At 38.2% G+C, this 23,810-nt stretch overlaps 1 protein-coding gene across 3 annotated transcripts; it reads right to left on the bottom strand.

Annotated features, from left to right (window-relative positions):
• Window positions 1–401: 401 nt before the first annotated feature.
• LOC103516568 (inner centromere protein A-like) lies at window positions 402–23,342 on the bottom strand. Of its 3 annotated transcripts, XR_003393509.1 has the most exons (6): window positions 22,909–23,342; window positions 12,942–13,628; window positions 2,330–3,459; window positions 1,319–2,039; window positions 1,043–1,162; window positions 402–888 (listed from the first exon to the last, which is right to left on the bottom strand). XR_003393509.1 is itself a non-coding variant. In XM_017447113.2 (5 exons), the coding sequence occupies exons 2-5, from the start codon at window positions 13,311–13,313 to the stop codon at window positions 983–985; spliced, it is 2,247 nt and encodes a 748-aa protein (XP_017302602.1). In that variant the 5' UTR covers window positions 13,314–13,628; window positions 22,909–23,342; the 3' UTR covers window positions 402–982. The 3 variants fall into 3 exon arrangements, 2 of the variants coding, with proteins under 2 accessions (XP_017302602.1, XP_008479762.1); XM_017447113.2 differs by lacking the exon at window positions 1,043–1,162 and having other exon boundaries at window positions 402–1,006; XM_008481540.2 differs by lacking the exons at window positions 1,043–1,162; window positions 22,909–23,342 and adding an exon at window positions 22,755–22,775 and having other exon boundaries at window positions 402–1,006.
• Between the last annotated feature and the right edge of the window lie 468 nt (window positions 23,343–23,810).

Genomic DNA, 23,810 nt, shown 5'->3' with positions numbered 1-23,810 from the left:
CACTCCCATGCCAAACTGTAGAAACAATATCCTGTCTCAGTGTCTCAACTCAACCCGGTACATAATCACAACCTTAATTAGGTACTAGTTATATGCTATAATATGAGTATTATAAGCACAATATAACATTCTCAAATCTAATCTGAAGTAAGGTAGTGGATACCTACCTAGTGAGTTGATAAACTTGCCTTGTTTTTAAGTTACCACTCCCATGCCAAACTGTAGAAACAATATCCTGTCTCAACTCAACCCGGTACATAACTACAACCTTAATTACTAGTTATAGGTATGCTATAACCTACCTAGTCTATGATTAAATTAGTGCCCATTTCATGGGGAAGCTTATTCTCTGAGAAAAAAAAGTAGACAAGTACCTACCTAAAAATTAATGAAAAGAATAATAAATGTAATATTGATAATGTTTATTTTTACATCAACTCAAAATAAGGAAGGTGGCACATTTATTTTTTCAAAAAAGGAAAATAAACCATAATTTTGAATATAAAAAGAAAGATTAACAAGGAAAAAACAAAACAAACAATATACCTCTGGGGGTCTAGGAAACTACTTGGAATTTATTTTGAAAATTCTCTAAAGTCTATATTCTAGAGATGAAAACAACAAAACTAAATAGGTAGGTAGGTACTTAAAAATAACAAATAGTATTGTTAGTATTATTTTAAAATGGTCTAGTACCAACATGTAGGGGTGTAGTTATGATGACATTTCAGAACCTTAACAAACTTGCAAATTATAGGTCTGGTAGAAAATACTTCTAATATTCTAGTCCTCAACACATCAAGTTACTTATTACGGCGCGAACGTCATGGCACGATAGTTTTAAAGAGCCCAATTGAAATGACCAAAGTTAGTACTTAGTCGTTCAGCCTTTTAACAAAATCTTAGCTACTATTTACTTTAGGATTTACCTATCATGGGTGGGCCCCTATACCTTACGGTATCCCTGAGATGTAGAAAATATTCAATTGGTTAAATTATGCACTATATTCAGTAGGGACTTTCTCGTACTTAGTCGTTCAGCCTTTTAACAAAATCTTAGCTACTATTTACTTTAGGATTTACCTATCAACGGATGGGTCCCTTTACCTTAACGGTATCCCTGAGATGTAGAAAATATTCAATTGGTTAAATTATGCACTATATTCAGTAGGGACTTTCTTGTACTTAGTCGTTCAGCCTTTTAACAAAATCTTAGCTACTATTTACTTTAGGATTTACCTATCAAGGGATGGGTCCCTTTACCTTAACGGTATCCCTGAGATGTAGAAAATATTCAATTGGTTAAATTATGCACTATATTCAGTAGGGACTTTCTCTTGGACTTGTTGTTTGGATCTTCCATCATGTCCTTGCTGTTATTATTTTCAAATACGGGCGTTTTCAACTTGCCCAGCAAATCCCTCAGTTGTCGAATATGCTGCAGTGTTAACTTGGGATGAGATACTTTCTCCAAGTCTTCTAGGAATTGTTCGCCATGCAGGATAGCATTCTCCAGGTAGTTCTCCGTATGGCATAGTTGTAAAGGTTTGCTATCTTCAGCAGAGTCTGCATCATAAGCAACGTTGTGCTCGCTGGTATAGTCAACGTTAAGTGTGTTGCTATGTTCGGTAACAAGTGGCATTGGTGACTCAGACAACCTGTTCAGAGGAGATCGTCTGAAGGAATGATGGCTTGCTGGAGATTCTCTTAAGTGGCTTGGAGGAGAGTTCAATAGCTCTGCAGGTTTTGACGGTTTGGACAAGTCCAGCGTTTCTTTGACTTCCTGATCTGCACTCATTTCTTCTTCCTCTTCTTCTTGTCTTGCTTCCTCTTCTCTCTCCACTTCCTGTGATTTCTCCAGAGATTGCCTATGAGTTTCCAGCATGTCCCGAACATTCATTGTGCGAAGTCTTTTGATACGATCCTGATCTGGATTGACACCTGGCATGGTCATGTGAGGTTCAGGAGGACTTTGACTTTTGTCACTCAGGATTTGCTGCTGTGTTTGAATGAGGAGCTTGAGCTTCTCTTCGAGTTCTCTGTAACCAGATAAAACGAAAGAAAATAGTAAGATACAGTGTCAAGTTCAAAAACTACAAAAAAATCTTCTGACGGAAATAGTTGATGAGCTTGAGCTTCTCTTCGAGTTCTCTGTAACCAGATAAAACGAAAGAAAATAGTAAGATACAGTGTCAAGTTCAAAAACTACAAAAAATCTTCTGACGGAAATAGTTGATAAGATATTCAAAACACCTTCCCGGTTTTTTGGTAACCTACCATAATGAATAAAAAAAGAAAATATTATCTAGAATTCTAGATGTTTTCTCACCTTTGGTTAGCGTGTAGTTGACTAGTCCATGAGTATAGTTTCTCTTCTGGATGTACTCCCCCAGGTGTAGGTACAGTGGCTCCCTGCTGCTGATTCAGTCTTGAGTTGAGTAACTGCCTCTCATAGAGTAGTTGTTGCTGTTGTAGTGCAGCAGCTGTCTGTTGCTGTTGCTGCATAGCATTGGGTAACTGAGACATGGATGAGGCAGCGAGCTGATTCAACGCAAGCTGTTGTAGCCACAGTTGCTGAGCGGCAAGTTTAAATTGCTCTTGCCCACCAGGAACATTAGGTGCACCAGGTAACTTCTGAGCTTTCACCATGGACTCCAAGTAATTCTTGAAGTAGTTATTTACATGATGAGGTGGTACAGGGGATTCGGCGGGTTCTATCTTTCCTTGATTACCACTAGGACTATTGAACATACTATCACGCTTAGGTTCCATCTTATTATTTACAGTATTGTACATATCGCTCGAGCGCTTGTTATTAAGGAACTGTTCATAGTTCTTATAGAACTCACTATTATTATTGTTACTGACTGGAGATACCTCCTTCTTGTATGGATCATACGGGGTGCTACTCGTTATGTCTTTATTTACATCATTTACAAAAGCTTCGTACTTTCTTTTATTTACATTGACGTCTTCATGTTTATCAGTGAGACCATATTGTACAGGGGAGGGGGAGTTGGTAGGTTTGGGGGAAAGTTTACACAAGGGATCTGATCCGAATGTAGGATGAGGGGATTTGGCATAGGATTGGAACATGGTACTGATATTGTGCTGGCTATCCATGAGATTGTTGGGTGACATGAGTTGCTTCATACTCTGCATAGATTTGATGCTATTACTCGGAGACAACTCACTCTTGATGTGAGAGGTGGGAGTGGGTGTACTATTGAGACATTGCGTAAGGATGGGAGAGGTCAAGTGGTGCCCTGTTTTGTTGCTGAGGTTCAGTACTTCCTCGTCTCGTTCTTCTTTGATGAGAGGACGAGGATCTGCCATGGCACTTCGACACCTCAGGGGAGGTGTCTGCTGGTTGTAGTAGAGGTTCTCGAGTTTAGGAATTTGCAAGGTGGGAACTATACCGGCTGATGAGAGAGTCGGATGGTGATCAAATGGAGAGTCCTGTAAACACAAGAGGAGAACATATTTTTGTTAGAAGAGTGAAAAACTCACATAATGTTGCCCTGATGGAATGGTAGTCAGAACCACTGTAATTTTACTTCACTTAGAATACTTAGATTGTCATGGAGTTGGGGTTGAGACCCGGACATTATCAACCATTTCGTCTGGATGACGCCTGTAACTTGTGAGCTATTACGTCTGGACACATCGCGTGTGCGAACAAAGTATAAAAATACATTTTTAATTAAATTAAGCGAAATATTTAAGAAGCAATGTATCCTAAGGACAAGCGAGAGGAGGGAAATGTGAAGAAATAATATGAAATGGTGTCAGGACCTCCTGGTGATCTTAAGCCTCGCGCGGGGTACCCCGGAGAGCAATTCTGTGTCCAGAGCTTTCCTATATTTTATCCTGCGCTGCCGTTGTGAGGAAAAAAAAACTTTCCACTTCAACTTAGTATTTCCCAGAGGAATAGTATACGGGAGAGTGTACCCAAGGGAAATGTATGGGTAGTTACCATAATCATATGGCAATATATTTACGTGTGTACGGCTATTATGACTTGATACCTTTATATTTTATTAAAATAGGTATCTATACCCACCTAAACATGGAAACAACACGGATACCATCGATCATATTAATTTCTCTGTTGATGGAATGGTAAGGCATGTCTACCCTAACAATATAAAGCACCAACTAAATTTTAGTTTTAACCAGAAATCAAACACTAGACCTATAGAAATCCCCAGCCTCGCGCGGGGTACCCCGGAGAGCAATTCTGTGTCCAGAGCTTTCCTATATTTTATCCTGCGCTGCCGTTGTGAGGAAAAAAAAAACTTTCCACTTCAACTTAGTATTTCCCAGAGGAATAGTATACGGGAGAGTGTACCCAAGGGAAATGTATGGGTAAGTTACCATAATCATATGGCAATATACTTACGTGTGTACGGCTATTATGACTTGATACCTTTATATTTTATTAAAATAGGTATCTATACCCACCTAAACATGGAAACAACACGGATACCATCGATCATATTAATTTCTCTGTTGATGGAATGGTAAGGCATGTCTACCCTAACAATATAAAGCACCAACTAAATTTTAGTTTTAACCAGAAATCAAACACTAGACCTATAGAAATCCCTAGCAATAACTGCATCGTTTGTCATATGTAGGTAATATGTAATCTGTTTGTCGTGTGATAATCGTTAGACTGAGGACGAGTTTTCCTCAGACACGACTGCAACCTTCTTCTAGCTATAATGAAGATACAGATATGTCATACAGCACGTATGGGTAGTTACCATAATCATATGGCAATATACTTACGTGTGTACGGCTATTATGACTTGATACCTTTATATTTTATTAAAATAGGAATTTATACCCACCTAAACATGGAAGCAACACGGATACCATCGATCATGTTAATTCCTCTGTTGATGGAATGGTAAGGCATGTCTACCCTAACAATCTAAAGCAACAACCAAATTTTAGTTTTAACCAGAAATCAAACACTAGACCTATAGAAATCCCTAGCAATAACTGCATCGTTTGTCATATGTAGGTAATATGTAATCTGTTTGTCGTGTGATAATCGTTAGACTGAGGACGAGTTTTCCTCAGACACGACTGCAACCTTCTTCTAGCTATGAAGATACAGATATGTCATACAGCAGTGGTCCTTCTATATCACGGGTTATATGCAAGACATCTTCATATAATTGTGGTAAGGTTGGCTTTATTAACCAGTTGGCTCTTCAGGTATGTCTAATCGTTTCCCCTCATGGACTTCGCAAACCATTTCGACGTTGGCTTTTAATTAGCTCACAAACATCAAATTCACATTCAGAGATAACCTTAATAATTTTGAATAATTTGTTGCTTGACGAGAAGAGAAGATGTGTGATTGGCACAACTTTGTAATGGCTGAGAGCCTAGCTCACATGGTCATAAAGTACTTTGAACGGCTTGGCTTGGAATCGAGCCCTGGTGTAATTTACATTCTAATGAGACAAGATTGTCGTGTTCGTTGTAAGCCTCGTTCACAATATTGAATAAATAAAATACAAATAGGAAGAAAATACATGGTGATGGATGGATTGATCAAGAGCTAGAGGTGGGATGTGATTTCACAATACCTACTGAAAGTTCTGGGTTCGCTTACCCAGTTAACTTTTATTCCATGTGTCAATGAAGCACAATATTGAATAAATAAAATACAAATAGGAAGAAAATACATGGTGATGGATTGATCAAGAGCTAGAGGTGGGATGTGATTTCACAATTCGCTTACCCAGTTAACTTTTATTCCATGTGTCAATGAAGTATGTTTTAATAGATCTTCGCCCTTACTCCGAGTGTCAATTAACTATCAGATCGTTTTATTAGTCATAGGACTAATAGGTCTTAGCGAAAGGTACTCCACAGGTAATTTTGCCATTTATGACTACAACAACGTAGGTAACTGACTAGAATTTGGGGAAGAAATATGTATCGGTATCATTTTCCGTCAGGTTAAAAACGATAGTGATCGTCACAGTGAGAGTGTAGACGTTGCTTCTCTTAATTGAACACATTGGATCAGATTAGAGACTTGCAGGTATGTAATGGGTATGAGACCAATTCAGAGGGACGGTTTAATAATATAAATATTATTATGTACCTATGTATAATTATATACATAGGTACATATAAAACTAAATTGATTTTATATTTACCACATTGAACTTGCAGGTATGTAATGGGTATGAGACCAATTCAGAGGGACGGTTTAATAATATAAATATTATTATGTACCTATGTATAATTATATATGTTGTTTATATAAAACTAAATTGATTTTATATTTACCACATTGAAAAAAAAAATCTTTGGAGTGGTAGTGGGTGATTTCAGACTTAAATCACGTTCTATTTTTCTGCTTTTATCAAATATGCTGAAATTTCAGTAGACAACGGACTTTGATGACACAACATATTGAGCAGACAGGATAATCTTTTAAATAGGTATTAAATCTGTTAAAAGACCGTTTGGCATTGTTCCTGTTTAGCAAGAATTTACAGGTTTGCAGAAATAGCACTTCAAGAAAATGATTCTTTTCAAGTTTTTTCATGTTTTCAAATCTGGTATTGAGCAGACAGGATAATCTTTTAAATAGGTATTAAATCTGTTAAAAAGACCGTTTGGCATTGTTCCTGTTTAGCAAGAATTTACAGATTTGCAGAAATAGCACTTCAAGAAAATGATTCTTTTCAAGTTTTTTTCATGTTTTCAAATCTGGCCAATTTCTGAATAACCTATTCAGTCCTTTAAGCGTCCTCTGTTGAATATTATCTCAATAGAAAACGATAGGTATGAAGGTAATCCACAACAAAGATCGAGATTTTCTAAAGACTAGACTAAAGAGGAAGCGATCAAAGAGAATAGCTGGAAGGGCAGTTCCGAGAAATGTGGATTGGAAATAATCACCCAATCCGAAAATGACCAGCAGCGCACAAAAGAGAACCATTATGACCTCGCGCGGGTGTCAGACCCTTCCCTTTATTCTCCACCAAGTCTTTTGAATTAGAAAAATAAATATACACATCCCAAGAACTAATGAAAGGTACAACATTTGAATAAAAACGAGATATTTTCGTTTTTCGGGTTTTGAACGAGAAGTGTTACAAAACGCTTCAAATCAGAGCTATAAAAAGAATGATAATTTTATTGAGCTTAATTTCAGGAAGGTAAAATGGACGTTTCACTTATTTTGGATAATGAGAACCCGATATTTTTAGGGCTGTTCAAGGTGTTACGTATGTTTTTGAGATATTCGGAGGTAAGCATTAGATACCGAATTTATAACGTTTTGTTAATTGTTCTCTAGGGCTGTTCAAGGTGTTACGTATGTTTTTGAGATATTCGGAGGTAAGCATTAGGTACCGAATTTATAACGTTTTGTTAATTGTTCTTTATTTCAACTATGTATATGCTTTCTCAAATAATCGTTCCTAATGGCATTTATCTAGAAGGAAAATGCGATGATTTTCCAATTGTAGTCTTATTCAGTACCTACAAACCTACTAAGCAGCTGAATACATGAGCAAAGCAATACATATGAACACAATCTCCTAAGATTTCCAGTTGGACGACTTCTGGATTTTCCTAATAACATCCTGGAGACAAACGGGTCAAGAAACCATCGCATACAATGTTCTCTATTTCAACTATGTATATGCTTTCTCAAATAATCGTTCCTAATGGCATTTATCTAGAAGGAAAATGCGATGATTTTCCAATATTGTAGTCTTATTTAGTACAAACCTACTAAGCAGCTGAATACATGAGCAAAGCAATACATATGAACACAATCTCCTAAGGTTTCCAGTTGGACGACTTCTGGATTTTCCTAATAACATCCTGGAGACAAACGGGTCAAGAAACCATCGCATACAGATACTTTGAAAGACTGGCCATTAGATCTGAAGGAAAGAGGGGTGCAGACTTAAACGTCGATGGGATTCACGTTATTGATATCTATCTCCAAGATATTATTACCACTAAAAACAAATGAATAACAGAGTCCAGTGAGATCGCGTTTAACATAAACGAAACAAGACATAAGTAATAGGTATAAATACATATTAGTATACCTACCTAATAAATAACAAGGTAGGTATACCTGGGCGAAAAAAAGTGGCTTCTTAAACGTCTGAATCTGAAGCGGACCAAAATCCAGAACTAAACCTCAATGACTGACAGAAACATTCCAATGGCCCTTGGACATGGAAAGAGCCCAAGGTGATCCAATCCTTCCAACACCGGAGGGCAGAGATGGGAGTAGGAAATGAAAGTCAGGATGAGAAATCTCCAGTGGCTCGCAAATGGCGGACGTTCCGTTGGGAGACGTTTGACTCCAAAGTTCTTCGGCACTCACGAATATCTCCCGGAGCCAAAGCCTTGCGAGCGAGAGAGATAATAAACCCGAGATGCAGAGAGCCAGATTAGAAGGAGATAGATTTGCGAAATGTCACATGTCACCTGAACGAGCTATGATGTCTAATTTATTTGCATTGCAAGCTCTGCACACACATACAGATATATAAACTAGTTGGTTAATTATGACCAACGACGCGATCATGATATCGCTTTGCTTATGTTCGCGGAATATACATATACAGGGTGTTCAGATGGCGACGGACAGCCGTTTAAGCGGGAGAGTAACTCTCAAGCTGTGTCCACACATAGTCAACGGCGTCGGTCGACTGAAATCATACACTGCCTCGACAACATAGATTCACCTCTTCAGCTCTTCACCTCGTCGATCGATATATAAACTAGTTGGTTAATTATGACCAACGACGCGATCATGATATCGCTTTGCTTATGTTCGCGGAATATACATATACAGGGTGTGCGGATGGCGACGGAGTGCCGTTAAAGCGGGAGAGTAACTCTTAAGCTGTGTCCACAATTCCACACATAGTTGACACCGTCGATCGATGTCGACTTAAACTGTACACTGCCTCGACAAATAGATTCACCCCTTCACCTCGTCGATCGATCGAGACAGTCGATTGACGGCATCGATTATATGTGAATACAGCTTTACAATGAATGTATAATTGTATATTTCAGCAGTTGGACCATGTAATTCTCTTCATAGGGATACAAGGGACTCACAAAGCCCCAATAATGAGACGTCTCCTAACATTTTCGACCTGACCTCCCACCACTTCACTTGGTTTAAAATTGCCATCGAAACAAATCACTTATCCCCCCGAAGTAACAATCATATTGAGTGACAGACAAAACATTTCACAAGTTACGTAGCAGCCCCCTCCCCCTAAAAAAAATCCCTCGGTTAAGGAAGAAGAACTGTATAACTAGATGGATATACATATACAGGGTGTGCGGATGGCGACGGAGTGCCGTTAAAGCGGGAGAGTAACTCTTAAGCTGTGTCCACAATTCCACACATAGTTGACACCGTCGATCGATGTCGACTTAAACTGTACACTGCCTCGACAAATAGATTCACCCCTTCACCTCGTCGATCGATCGAGACAGTCGATTGACGGCATCGATTATATGTGAATACAGCTTTACAATGAATGTATAATTGTATATTTCAGCAGTTGGACCATGTAATTCTCTTCATAGGGATACAAGGGACTCACAAAGCCCCAATAATGAGACGTCTCCCAGCAAGATGAGGAGACAGACTCGCGGACTTTGGCATTTGGAACAAGGTATATTCGCCGCGGATCTAAACTTTACAGTTAGACATCTGATCCGATCGCTGCGCTGGGTGAACTTTCCAATTATTTGGATAAAAAATGTAAGGTTTGAGGAAGTTTGGCAAATGGAATCAATATCTCGTGTTGGTTATTGGACACAATATCCCGAATTGAAGAAGAAATTGTTCAAAGACAACATGTTTGTGTTAACTGTCAAATGATCAAATCTCAGAAGCTCTCTATTGGAAATTTTGAAAACATAGAAAAGAGATTACGTCTGTATTTAGAACAGGATTTTTTACAGCATTATTTTTTAAAGATCGAATGAAAACGGACACTTGAGGAGCACAATACGGGTGAATGAAAATTGACTTTTAGTTCATTTCCGGAAATGCAAATCGGCAGCAATTAGAACGACAGATTTCTAGTTTCTCAATAACCTTACAGCGGCGAGTACCACCAAGGTTAGAAATTTCAAACCCAAGTCCATTAAGATCCATCAAGCTCTAGGCAGGAACCAAGAGAATACAGCAAAATAATTACGAGATTCCGCGCGATGCCAAATTGAAACCCAAGTCATCAAAACCTTCAGGACGCATTAGAGGTAGGTTAATAGGTTGTTATGAATAGCAGGATTCCAAGAAGAACCGTACGTACCGGGGATGTAAAACGTAAACAACCGCCGTCAGCACAATTCTTATCAATAACACACCAAAGATACCAATTCGTCATTTTTAGCCTCGAGCGGCCTTGGACGAAGGTAGATCCTTCCTATAGGGTGAATCAATGTTGAACAGGAAAACCAGACCACAAACTGAAATGAAGAAGTCTAGAAGTACATGTGCTATGTCGCGTCGTCGTACATTATACATCGGCCAATAATTACTATCTGCATATTATTATGCAACTTAGTTTTGAGTTTTTGATCAAATTTATTGAAAATTGTCACAGGATCAAATGAGTCATTTCTTCGCTGGAGATTGAATCATGTACTCGCGATACCTCGTGAGATGAATCCGTGTTGTTAGATAACAGGTTGATATTCCTTCAACTTATTGGGGATGTCCCAAACTTGAATGGTGTCTTTGTGTAAAATGGAAACTAATCGTGACTCAATTTGATTCACTGAATAGATCCTAGATCCTGGGAGTCTGGTCAACACAGAATTGCATGGACCTCTGCCAATGCCCAAATCTTCCATGATTAATGCCCTATTTGGAAAATTCCGCGGGGATTGCAGGTATATGTAGGTATTTATCAATAGAATTACTTCGTTAATTTGATCATTTTTTTCAAGTAATCTTCCCTAATTCCTCATAAATTTATTTACACATTTCTTTGATAAGAGGCCTACAGGCCTACTAGATTTTAAATGAATGTGAAATACACACAAGAAAATTATAAAACCAAATTCAAACGGTACGAAACTTATTGTCTTTGGAAATCTCTGCCATTCAACCCTGTATACACGGTGTAATAAAACCAAATTCAAACGGTACGAAACTTATTGTCTTCGGAAATCTCTGCCATTCAACCCTGTATACACGGTGTAAATAACAGACGGAAATATCGGGGGAAAAGAAGCTTTCTACATAACTGTTACAAAGTAGGTACAAATAGTTCAATAAATTGCGACCTACAATAGAGACACCCTGTGTAGCAATACGAACCTCTCCACCCTGGATAATCTACCTGTACACAAAACGCTTCAAATCAGAGCTATAAAAAGAATGATAATTTTATTGAGCTTAATTTCAGGAAGGTAAAATGGACGTTTCACTTATTTTTGATAATGAGCACCCGATATTTTTAGGGCTGTTCAAGGTGTTACGTATGTTTTTGAGATATTCGGAGGTAAGCATTAGGTACCGAATTTATAACGTTTTGTTAATTGTTCTCTATTTCAACTATGTATATGCTTTCTCAAATAATCGTTCCTAATGGTATTTATCTAGAAGGAAAATGCGATGATTTTCCAATAGTCTTATTCAGTACAAACCTACTAAGCAGCTGAGGTAAGCATTAGGTACCGAATTTATAACGTTTTGTTAATTGTTCTCTATTTCAGCTATGTATAATGTATATGCTTTTTCAAATAATCGTTAACTAATGGCATTTATCTAGAAGGAAAATGCGATGATTTTCCAATGGTAGTCTCATTCAGTACAGCTACAGACCTACTAAACAGCTAAATACATGAGCAAAGCAATACATATGAACACAATCTCCTAAGGTTTCCAGTAGGACGACTTCTGGATTTTCCTAATAACATCCTGGAGAAAAACGGTTGAAGAAACCATCGCATACAGAAACCTTGAAAGACTGGCCATTCTGGCCAAAGGGCAGAGATCTGAAGGAAAGAGGGGTGCAGACCTAAACGTCTGAATCTGAAGCGGACCAAAATCCAGAATTAAACCTCAATGACTGACAGGAACATTCCAATGGCCCTAAGTACGGGGCACCCCTTGGACATGGAAGGAGCCCAAGGTGATCCAATCATTCAATCCTCCCAACACCGGAGGGGCAGAGAAATCTGAAGCGGACCAAAATCCAGAATTAAACCTCAATGACTGACAGGAACATTCCAATGGCCCTAAGTACGGGGCACCCCTTGGACACGGAAGGAGCCCATCCTTCCAACACCGGAGGGCAGAGATGGGAGTAGGAAATGCCTTAAACGTCTGAATCTGAAGCGGACCAAAATCCAGAACTAAACCTCAATGACTGACAGAAACATTCCAATGGCCCTTGGACATGGAAGGAGCCCAAGGTGATCCAATCCTTCCAACACCGGAGGGCAGAGATGGGAGTAGGAAATGAAAGTCAGGATGAGAAAACTCCAGTAGCTCGGGCATTTGGAACAAGGTATATTCGCCGCGGATCTAAACTTTACAGTTAGACATCTGATCCGATCGCTGCGCTGGGTGAACTTTCCAAAGAAGAGACACAATACTTCCCATTTAGGTGCTGGGTCAACACGAGAACACCAGAAAGTAACCCGTTGAAATATTTGCAATTGAAAAACCAAATTTTTGTCGATGGTGGGATTCGAACCCGGGATCTTCTGCATGGCAAGCAAGCGCGTTACCACTGGACCAACCGTGCCCCATCCTAAAGTACCTACAATTACACTTATTTAGACTGCGGGAGTAAAGGGACTTTTCAGTCTCATTTCTGCTGTATAAACAGGGTATATTCTATTCTACCTTTCAAAATTCGGGCAGAGTGAGAGCAAGAAACAAAAGCGCTTACCTTATAGGGATGATACAGGGCGGCTGAAGTTACTCCTGAGCCTGCAGAACTCGAAGAACTTGAAGGTGACGGCGTATCAAACACATTGGCCGTGGTTTTCCTATCATGAGCCTCCTTCTCGAGCTTGTCCTTGTGTTTGGGCTTGCACCAGCCGCGCAGAGTAGACTCGGGTATGTCGTACTGTTTGGCCACGGACGCTTTCGAATTGCCTCCTTCCAGGACTAGATTGACGAAGAACAACTTCTCCTCACTCGTGTAATCCTTGCGTCGGGAAATACCGAAGGCGTTGCCTGAGGAGCGCTTCTGTTTGGGTTTGGTCAGATAGTCGGCCGACTTGATGAAGTTGTTCATGGTGCTGAAATGATCTGCCATTGAGACGCCGGGGGTGTGTCACATGTCCGCCAAAACCGACGGTGTAGCATGAATCCTCGAGTGTGACTTTGCCTTCTTTATTTGGACACTTGTCTGTTCCGATTATTTCAATGGTCTGGGCAGATTTTTCCGATTTCCCGCGAGGACAATTGGTGCAAAATTTCCGTTCAATTGGTTTTCAAGATAATTTGGACGAACAATATTTTCCCCGTGTATTTTCACACTAAATAAGTTCGGTGGACAAGTTCAGTTGGTAAAGTCCAACTTGACAGGGTGTTTTTACCGGAGTGAATGCAGGTAGAGCTGACGTGTTATCTGAAACAGATAAAGATGGGATTCACGTTATTGATATCTATCTCCAAGATATTATTACCACTAAAAACAAATGAATAACAGAGTCCAGTGAGATCGCGTTTAGCATCAATGAAACAAGACATAAGTAATAGGTATAAATACATATTAGTATACCTACCTAATAAATAACAAGGTAGGTATACCTACCTGGGCGAAAAAAAATGGCTCACATATTGTGACTGTTTTCCAGTTTTTAATTAATCACATAACTACATCAACTGCATTTAGAATCTTGGTAGACGGAGCATCCATTGAATGTCACAGTTCAAAATCAATACAATCTGCTGGAGTTTTTATGCTAAACACCACGTGATTCTGATTCGGTCTCCTTTCCTTCTTTTATTCCTTCTCATGTGAAAAGTGGACCATACACCAAATGAACAAAACGCTGCAATGTGTAACGTACCTATAGGTTCATGGATACAACTTGAAGTTAGTTGAAAACCTCTAGTAAGATAAAGAGAATTTTCAATAATGAATATCACCATTGCCAAATGTACAACCTCAGTAGTCAATACAAAGTCCCGACTTCGGATCATAAAAAGTCATTCAGCATAAAATGTGTAACGTACCTATAGGTTCATGGATACAACTTGAAGTTAGTTGAAAACCTCTAGTAAGATAAAGAGAATTTTCAATAATGAATCTCTATTGCCAAATGTACAACCTCAGTAGGCAATACTAAGTCCTGACTTCGGATCATAAAAAGTCATTCAGCATAACTACATCAACTGCATTTAGAATCTTGGTAGACGGAGCATCCGTTGAATGTCACAGTTCAAATCAATACAATCTGCTGGAGTTTTATGCTAAACACCACGTGATTCTGAGACTCAGGGTGCAATTTTCCGGTCAGGATACAGAAAGATGTATACGTAAAATGTGAAAATATATAAAATCACTCTTTCCCCAAGTAGGTGTCCATAAAAGAAAGTGATAGATAAAATTTTATAATTCCTGCATTTCCTTTATTTTTTATTATTTATTTATATAACTACATCAACTGCATTTAGAATCTTGGTAGACGGAGCATCCGTTGAATGTCACAGTTCAAATCAATACAATCTGCTGGAGTTTTTATGCTAAACACCACGTGATTCTGAGACTCAGGGTGCAATTTTCCGGTCAGGATACAGAAAGATGTATACGTAAAATGTGAAAATATATAAAATCACTCTTTCCCCAAGTAGGTGTCCATAAAAGAAAGTGATAGATAAAATTTTACAATTCCTGCATTTCCTTTATTTTTTATTATTTATTTATTTATTTTTTTTTGTTTCTTTAAAAATTCAGTAAGATTACAAACAAGAGTTATATGTGGACAAGTTCAAGAGCAAGAGAAGTTTTTACAGTTTTTAGTTCATTAGTACTCAAAACATCGAAAGTTGTGAATAAAAGCAATAAGATTGCATACGTAAAATGTGAAAATATATAAAATCACTCTTTCCCCAAGTAGGTGTCCATAAAAGAAAGTGATAGATAAAATTTTATAATTCCTCCATTTCTTTTATTTCTTTGTTTATTTAAAAATTCAGTAAGATTACAAACACGAGTTATATGTGGACAAGTTCAAGAGCAAGAGAAGTTTTTAGTTCATTAGTACTCAAAACATCGAAAGTTGTGAATAAAAGCAATAAGATTGAGATGAAAAATGTAAACAAGGAAATACTAATAGAATGAACAAACGCTAAAAAGTTTTACAAACACCTTTGTGGGAAAGCATGGAAATACGGCAATTATTTATACATCAACAAATCAAACAACGCTTCTCAACTTTAAAGATAGCTTTAAGTCACTTTAAGATATCATGAAACCTTAGAGAAGGGAAAGGAGGAGGGAAGTCAGTGAGATAAATTTCTGAATTAAATGAAAATAGACATTAAAAAACTAATAAATAAAAAACTCTACGTATTATCCACCACTTGTTGCTTGAGCTTTCTTCCTTTTACTGTTCTTCTACCTTCTACCCTCCTCCCTGTTTTAGTTTAGTCCTCATTATTATCACTACTTTCCTCAGTTTCGTGCTCCCCATTATTTATTAATTTCCCTCCTTTTTTTTCTCTCATTAAAAAGAGATAATTGAGAATTTTTCTGGTTCGCGACAGAATTCTTTGTTCAAAGCTAGACATTAAAAAACTAATAAATAAAAAACTCTACGTATTATCCACCACTTGTTGCTTGAGCTTTCTTCCTTTTACTGTTCTTCTACCCTCCTCCCTATTTTAGTTTAGTCCTCATTATTATCACTATTTTCCTCAGTTTCGTGCTCTCCATTATTTATTTCCCTCCTTTTTTCTCTCATTAAAATGAGATCATTGAGAATTTTTCTGGTTCGCGACAGAATTCTTTGTTCAAAGTATTGAGTGACAGACAAAACATTTCACAAGTTACGTAGCAGCCCCCTCCCCCTAAAAAAAATCCCTCGGTTAAGGAAGAAGAACTGTATAACTAGATGAGTCAAATTTCCGACTGCACAAAGCTGATGAAAGTCCTCCCCAAGTCATCCTGTATACAAGGATACACAAATCGGTGACATGTAGAGAATCTAAGAAAAATTATAATATTTGGCACTCGTCCAAATCCCGAAGACTCAAAAGTACTTTTTTTGCCCATAAAATTCAAGTGGTCAGTGGACACGGCCAGTGGGCGTCATTGATGAGCACAGATCGATACTGTGATGTACAGCAAGATGAGGAGACAGACTCGCGGACTTTGGCATTTGGAACAAGGTATATTCGCCGCGGATCTAAACTTTACAGTTAGACATCTGATCCGATCGCTGCGCTGGGTGAACTTTCCAATTATTTGGATAAAAAATGTAAGGTTTGAGGAAGTTTGGCAAATGGAATCAATATCTCGTGTTGGTTATTGGACACAATATCCCGAATTGAAGAAGAAATTGTTCAAAGACAACATGTGTTAACTGTCAAATGATCAAATCTCAGAAGCTCTCTATTGGAAATTTTGAAAACATAGAAAAGAGATTACGTCTGTATTTAGAACAGGATTTTTTACAGCATTATTTTTTAAAGATCGAATGAAAACGGACACTTGAGGAGCACAATACGGGTGAATGAAAATTGACTTTTAGTTCATTTCCGGAAACGCAAATCGGCAGCAATTAGAACAACAGATTTCTAGTTCCCCTATAACCTTACAGCGGTAAAACGGACACTTGAGGAGCACAATACGGGTGAATGAAAATTGACTTTTAGTTCATTTCCGGAAACGCAAATCGGCAGCAATTAGAACGACAGATTTCTAGTTTCTCAATAACCTTAGAAATTTCAAACCCAAGTCCATTAGGATCCATCAAGCTCCAGGCAGGAACCAAGAGAACACAGCAAAATAATTACGAGATTCCGCGCGATGCCAAATTAAAAGAGATTACGTCTGTATTTAGAACAGGATTTTTTACAGCATTATTTTTTAAAGATCGAATGAAAACGGACACTTGAGGAGCACAATTCGGGTGAATGAAAATTGACTTTTAGTTCATTTCCGGAAATGCAAATCGGCAGCAATTAGAACGACAGATTTCTAGTTTCTCAATAACCTTACAGCGGCGAGTACCACCAAGGTTAGAAATTTCAAACCCAAGTCCATTAAGATCCATCAAGCTCTAGGCAGGAACCAAGAGAATACAGCAAAATAATTACGAGATTCCGCGCGATGCCAAATTGAAACCCAAGTCATCAAAACCTTCAGGACGCATTAGAGGTAGGTTTAATAGGTTGTTATGAATAGCAGGATTCCAAGAAGAACCGTACGTACCGGGGATGTAAAACGTAAACAACCGCCGTCAGCACAATTCTTATCAATAACACACCAAAGATACCAATTCGTCATTTTTAGCCTCGAGCGGTCTTGGACGAAGGTAGATCCTTCCTATAGGGTGAATCAATGTTGAACAGGAAAACCAAACCACAACTGAACTGTAAAAGTCTAGAAGTACAAGTGTGTCATAAATCATAGATGGATAGTTACAATCTGCAATATCTGCATATTATTATGCAACTTAGTTTTGAGCAAGTTTATCAAAATTGGTCCCAGGATCAAATGAGTCATTTTTTCGCTGGAGATTGAATCATGTACACGCGATATCCTCGTGAGATAAATCCGTGTTATAAGATGACAGGTTGATATTCCTTCAACTTATTGGGGATGTCCCAAACTTGAATAGTGTCTTTGTGTAAAATGGAAACTAATCGTGACTCAATTTGATTCATTGAATAGATCCTAGATCCTGGGAGTCTGGTCAACACAGAATTGTATGGATTTCTGCCAATGCCCAAATCTTCCATGATTAATGCCCTATTTGGAAAATTCCGCGGCGATTGCAGGGATAGGTATTTATCAATAGAGTTACTTCGTTAATTTGATCATTTTGTTCAAGTAATCTTCCCTAATTCCTCATAAATTTATTTACACATTTCTTTGATAAGAGGCCTACTAGATTTTAAATGAATGTGAAATACACACAAGAAAATTATAAAACCAAATTCGAACTGTACGAAATTTATTGTCTTTGGAAATCTCTGCCATTCAACCCTGTATACACGGTGTGAGGAGGGGGAGGGCAGCTCAGCGATAGCGGGAGGGGAGGGGAGCAGGAAACGCGAAGGTCTAAAAACGACGTATATCTTCCTTTTTTTTCTGCCCTCTTCAACTCTTCCCTCCTTCTCTCTGCCTCGTACAATTTTCCACAACGAACATTTTTCGCCGAAAAGCGTCTTGGTTAGCGCGTCACTTGTAACGCTTGAGTGACGTCACTTCTAACGGTCAGTGTCATTTCACACGGTGTAAATAACAAACGGAAATATCGGGGGAAAAGTAGCTCTCAAGTACATAACTGTTACAAAGTTGGTACAAATAGTTCAAAAAATTGCGACCTACAATAGGGACACCCTGTGTAGCAATACGAACCTCTCCACCCTGCATAATCTACCTGTACGGGATCTTATCAGAACCTTAAATCTATCAGAAATCCTTTCGAACGCCCATCTAATCCATTGCTAACACGGACCTGTGTTCAGGTGATTTGAGTGTCGCGACAGAAACTAAATACCAAGTGACCAGTGCGTTGTTGCATTTCACAATGTCAACAGAAGAGTATCGGTAGTTTTATACAGTGGCGGGATTGTCAATCGACAAATAGTCTAAATTTGACCATGTCTATGCATTGTGTAAGGTTCAGAAAAATATGTACATTTTTGAAAATTGTGCAAGTACCTACTTAAATATGTACATTTAATAGGTATTTCTTCTGGTGTATAAAGCAAGTTGAAGTTCTTCCGGCAAAAGAAGCAAATTAGGCCTAGGTAATGGTATCTACCTACAAATGTTCTAAAAAGAAGTACAGAACTTGGATCATTTATGCATTTTTATCAACTGTCAAAAAGAGAACGCATCTAGGAGCTGGCAAATATTAGGGGCTCATTTCTGAAGGGGGTTATGTGGCAGGGGTGCAAATAGTGCAAATAGCTTGATCCCTGATTGGGCAAGTGGAATGTTATTGGTTCCATTCATGAGGTACCTATACGGGATGTAAAACGTAAACAACCGCCGTCAGCACAATTCTTATCAATAACACACCAAAGATACCAATTCGTCATTTTTAGCCTCGAGCGGCCTTGGACGAAGGTAGATCCTTCCTATAGGGTGAATCAATGTTGAACAGGAAAACCAAACCACAAATGAAATGAAGAAGTCTAGAAGTACATGTGCTATGTCGCGTCGTCGTACATTAGGTACCAAATAATTACTATCTGCATATTATTATGCAACTTAGTTTTGAGTTTTTGATCAAGTAATCAATGTTGAACAGGAAAACCAAACCACAAATGAAACGAAGAAGTCTAGAAGTACATGTGCTATGTCGCGTCGTCGTACATTAGGTTTAGGTACCAAATAATTACTATCTGCATATTATTATGCAACTTAGTTTTGAGTTTTTGATCAAGCTTATTGAAAATGGTCACAGGATCAAATGAGTCATTTCTTCGCTGGAGATTGAATCATGTACTCGCGATACCTCGTGAGATGAATCCGTGTTGTGAGATAACAGGTTGATATTCCTTCAACTTATTGGGGATGTCCCTAACTTGAATGGTGTCTTTGTGTAAAATGGAAACTAATCGTGACTCAATTTGATTCATTGAATAGATCCTAGATCCTGGGAGTCTGGACAACACAGAATTGCATGGACCTCTGCCAATGCCAAGACTGGGAGTCTGGTCAACACAGAATTGTATGGATTTCTGCCAATGCCCAAATCTTCCATGATTAATGCCCTATTTGGAAAATTCCGCGGTGATTGTAGGTATGTGTATTTATCAATCTCGTTAAATTTGATAATTTTATTTTCCTTATCCTATAGGAAGGAAAGTAGGTAATGTAATTGGGCCAAATTTTCGATGGTCAAATTTTAGTGCCAAAACACGTTTTAAGGTCCCTAGAGCCTAAATCCAAAGTTTCAGCCATTGGTCCGTGTGTGTGTCTGTAAACAAAATATCTCGAGAACGGTAAGAGCTAGTTTTAAAGTAATCTTCCAGAAACAATCCTTTAAAAAACCTCGTAAATTTATTTATTTCTTTAATTAGAGGCAGATTATAGATTTTAAATCAAAGTGAAATACACACAAAACTACAAAACCTAACTCGAACCGTACGAAATTTATTGCCTAGGGAAATCTCTACCATTCAACCCTGTATACACGGTGTAAATAACAAACGGAAATATCGGGGGAAAAGTAGCTTTCAAGTACATAACTGTTACAATTACAAAGTAGGTACAAATAGTTCAAAAAATTGCGACCTACAATAGGAACACCCTGTGTAGCAATACGAACCTCTCCACCCTGGATAATCTACCTGTACGGGATCTTATCAGCACCTTAAATCTATCAGAAATCCTTTCGAACGCCCATCTAATCCATTGCTAACACGGACCTGTGTTCAGGTGATTTGAGTGTCGCGACAGAAACTAAATACCAAGTGACCAGTGCGTTGTTGCATTTCACAATGTCAACAGAAGAGTATCGGTAGTTTTATACAGTGGCGGGATTGTCAATCGACAAATAGTCTAAATTTGACCATGTCTATGCATTGTGTAAGGTTCAGAAAAATATGTACATTTTTGAAAATTGTGCAAGTACCTACTTAAAAATGTACATTTAATAGGTATTTCTTCTGGTGTATAAAGCAAGTTGAAGTTCTTCCGGCAAAAGAAGCATTAGGCCTAGGTAATGGTATCTACCTACAAATTTTCTAAAAAGAAGTACAGAACTTGGATCATTTATGCATTTTTATCAACTGTCAAAAAGAGAACGCATCTAGGAGCTGGTAAAAATTAGGGGCTCATTTCTGAAGGGGGTTATGTGTTATGTGGCAGTTTACAAGCTAGACCTAAAATAGATACCGTATTCCATCCTAAAGTACCTACAACTACACTTATTTAGACTGCGGGAGTAAAGGGACTTTTCAGTCTCATTTCTGCAGTATAAACAGGGTATATTCTATTCTACCTTTCAAAATTTGGGCACAGTGAGAGCAAGAAACAAAGGCACTTACCTTATAGGGATGATACAGGGCGGCTGAAGTTACTCCTGAACTCTCATTAAAAAGAGATAATTGAGAATTTTTCTGGTTCGCGACAGAATTCTTTGTTCAAAGCTGTTATGACGTTATTATGTCGGCTATAAGCAGCATTGGACCTAGATAACTACAGTTCAGAGTGATGGGCAGTACTATACTGTCAACAACTACTGGGGATTATCGTGAGTCAAAATTTACGGCATATTATGTCGGCTAAGCAGCATTGGACCTAGATAACTACAGTTCAGAGTGATGGGCAGTAATACTGTCAACAACTACTGGGGATTATCGTGAGTCAAAATTTACGGCCGAGCCAATTTGCTTTTTGTTTGATAGGTGTTTAACGCCAATGTTTACCTCTTCAGGTTTATAGTGACGGGGGTTTTACTCTCCATTCCCCGACAAGCTACCCAATAGTTATGATACTACCCATCTCACATAAACCTCACCCACCCAGTCTGGGGCCAGGAAAAGCCTGCAGCACGCAACTTTCCTGATGATCACCCATCCGGATACCAACCACGGGCGAAGTTTCTTAACTTCAGTGATCCATTGAGAAGTGATATTTTAAATACCTATGCTATCACCGAAGTGTCGTTTGTTTGGCTATCAGCGGCGTTTATTTCAAAACAAAGAACTACTTAATTTTTTGGATTTTTGGTACCTACAAATCTGTTTTAAATTCTGGAATAAACATGACTGAACCGATTGGGCGCCTCCTATACGCGGTTTAGTTTACGAAGAATTTGAAATACTTTGGAATTGAAATCTAATAAATTGGTACCAATTTTCCAGAAATAAGTATTAGGTATGTTATCTATTATTTCCATTTGTCAGCAGTTATTAGAATTTTTGTAGAAGGGAAACAAATAGGTACAAATAATTGGGAAGTTAAAAAATAAACAAATGTGATAGTGAGTACACCATCCTGTTAGGTACATCGGTATCTACTGGGTATGTACATAATAGGCATAAGGTAATCCATCTAGCTACCGGTACGTAAATAAAATTGTGTCGAACATCGACATGGATAAAACGATAAAATCTGAAAAGTTAGAACCTAGGTAGGTCTTCGGTATTGATGTCAAAAGCCGAGTTCCATCGATACCGATTTACAGGCATAGAACGAAACGAATATCTGTCTAGGTCGAATTTTACAAAGATAAATAAATGATAAAAGAAAATAGTAAATAAAAAGCTAAACTTATTAACGGAGAAAATGTGAAAAAAAGTGAGGAAAATGCAATAATAATCATACCTATCTATGGCAAATTCGATAAAATAAATACCTGAATTAATTTAATAAAGAAAATTCAAACACTTTGATTGGGATCAACCCGTTAATTTGAAGGAAATCCCGCCATATAAATGTCGTAAAATGTATAAAAATCAGATTCAGAAAATAAAAAGCTGTAAAAAGTGCATTTGGCGCAACAACGCGACCAATCAGCATAGATAATAAACCAAAAATAACACACACAAAGCCACTAACCTGTTGCTGTTGCTCTAATATCAGTAATTAGAAAAAGCTGTAAAAAGTGCATTTGGCGCAACAACGCGACCAATCAGCATAGATAAAGATAATGATGGTAATATTAGCAAGCAATAATACCTAAACCAAAAATAACACACACAAAGCCACTAACCTGTTGCTGTTGCTCTAATATCAGTAATTAGTAATCACGATTAATTAATAACGTTCATTCATTAACTATTGAACACCAAAAGTTTTAATAAAATTAAAATACAGGCAGAGGAAGAACGCAAAGTTAAGCACACACGCGGAAAAAAGAGGAAAATTTATAGACGAACTTTTCTTAAAAATAAAAAATAATTCGGAAGAGATTAATTGTTATAAATTTACAAAAGAAATATTAAAATTAAATATTCGAAGATACGTTACACCTCGGAAATATCTAAATTGAATTAAAAATTCGTGGTAGGTGAGAGAAATGAGAATGGTTTAGGATCAGAGTGACCACTGCTCGCTAACCCGCTGTCATATAAGATAAAGGTGACGCGAGATGTAGCGCGTAAGAACTGGTCACTGCATAAAAACTCGCTGCTTTTGCACACCTACCCACCTACTCCTCTCTTCGCGCTTTGAAAGATGTTATATTGGGGGAGATTGGGGCGATGGGCGAGAGACTACCCCGCGTGGTCAGAGAAAATACAAAAAGGAGGGGGAGGGCAGCTCAGCGATAGCGGGAGGGGAGGGGAGCAGGAAACGCGAAGGTCTAAAAACGACGTATATCTTCCTTTTTTTCTGCCCTCTTCAACTCTTCCCTCCTTCTCTCTGCCTCGTACAATTTTCCACAACGAACATATTTCGCCGAAAAGCGTCTTGGTTAGCGCGTCACTTGTAACGGTTGGGTGACGTCACAAGAATCGCGATTCACGATTCTTTTGAAATATTCGACTCTTTGAATCGACTCAGAGAATATTTACCCATCCCTATTTCGAACTTCATTGACGCTTTGCTCTGGAAAAAAATATGAGCTTTTTTTTAATATATGATGATGGATAACGGTTGGGTGACGTCACTTCT

The sequence above is a fragment of the Diaphorina citri genome, unplaced genomic scaffold (assembly GCF_000475195.1).
Source record: "Diaphorina citri unplaced genomic scaffold, Diaci psyllid genome assembly version 1.1 scaffold1604, whole genome shotgun sequence".
In the NCBI taxonomy this organism is placed as follows: Eukaryota; Metazoa; Arthropoda; class Insecta; order Hemiptera; family Psyllidae; genus Diaphorina; species Diaphorina citri.
Note: the sequence above shows the minus strand (reverse complement) of the source record. Positions and strands in the feature narration are given on the sequence as shown.

What these genes read in the sequence shown, in the direction of transcription:
- LOC103516568 (XM_017447113.2), bottom strand. Translation starts at nt 13,313, where the DNA reads ATGGCAGATCATTTCAGCACCATGAACAACTTCATCAAGTCGGCCGAC. An exon ending in CAACTACACGCTAACCAAAG is followed by an intron (nt 2,040 to 2,329) that starts GTGAGAAAACAT and finishes ATCTGGTTACAG; the next exon opens with AGAACTCGAAGAGAAGCTCA. An exon ending in AGAGAAAGTCCCTACTGAAT is followed by an intron (nt 1,007 to 1,318) that starts ATAGTGCATAAT and finishes TCCCTACTGAAT; the next exon opens with ATAGTGCATAATTTAACCAA.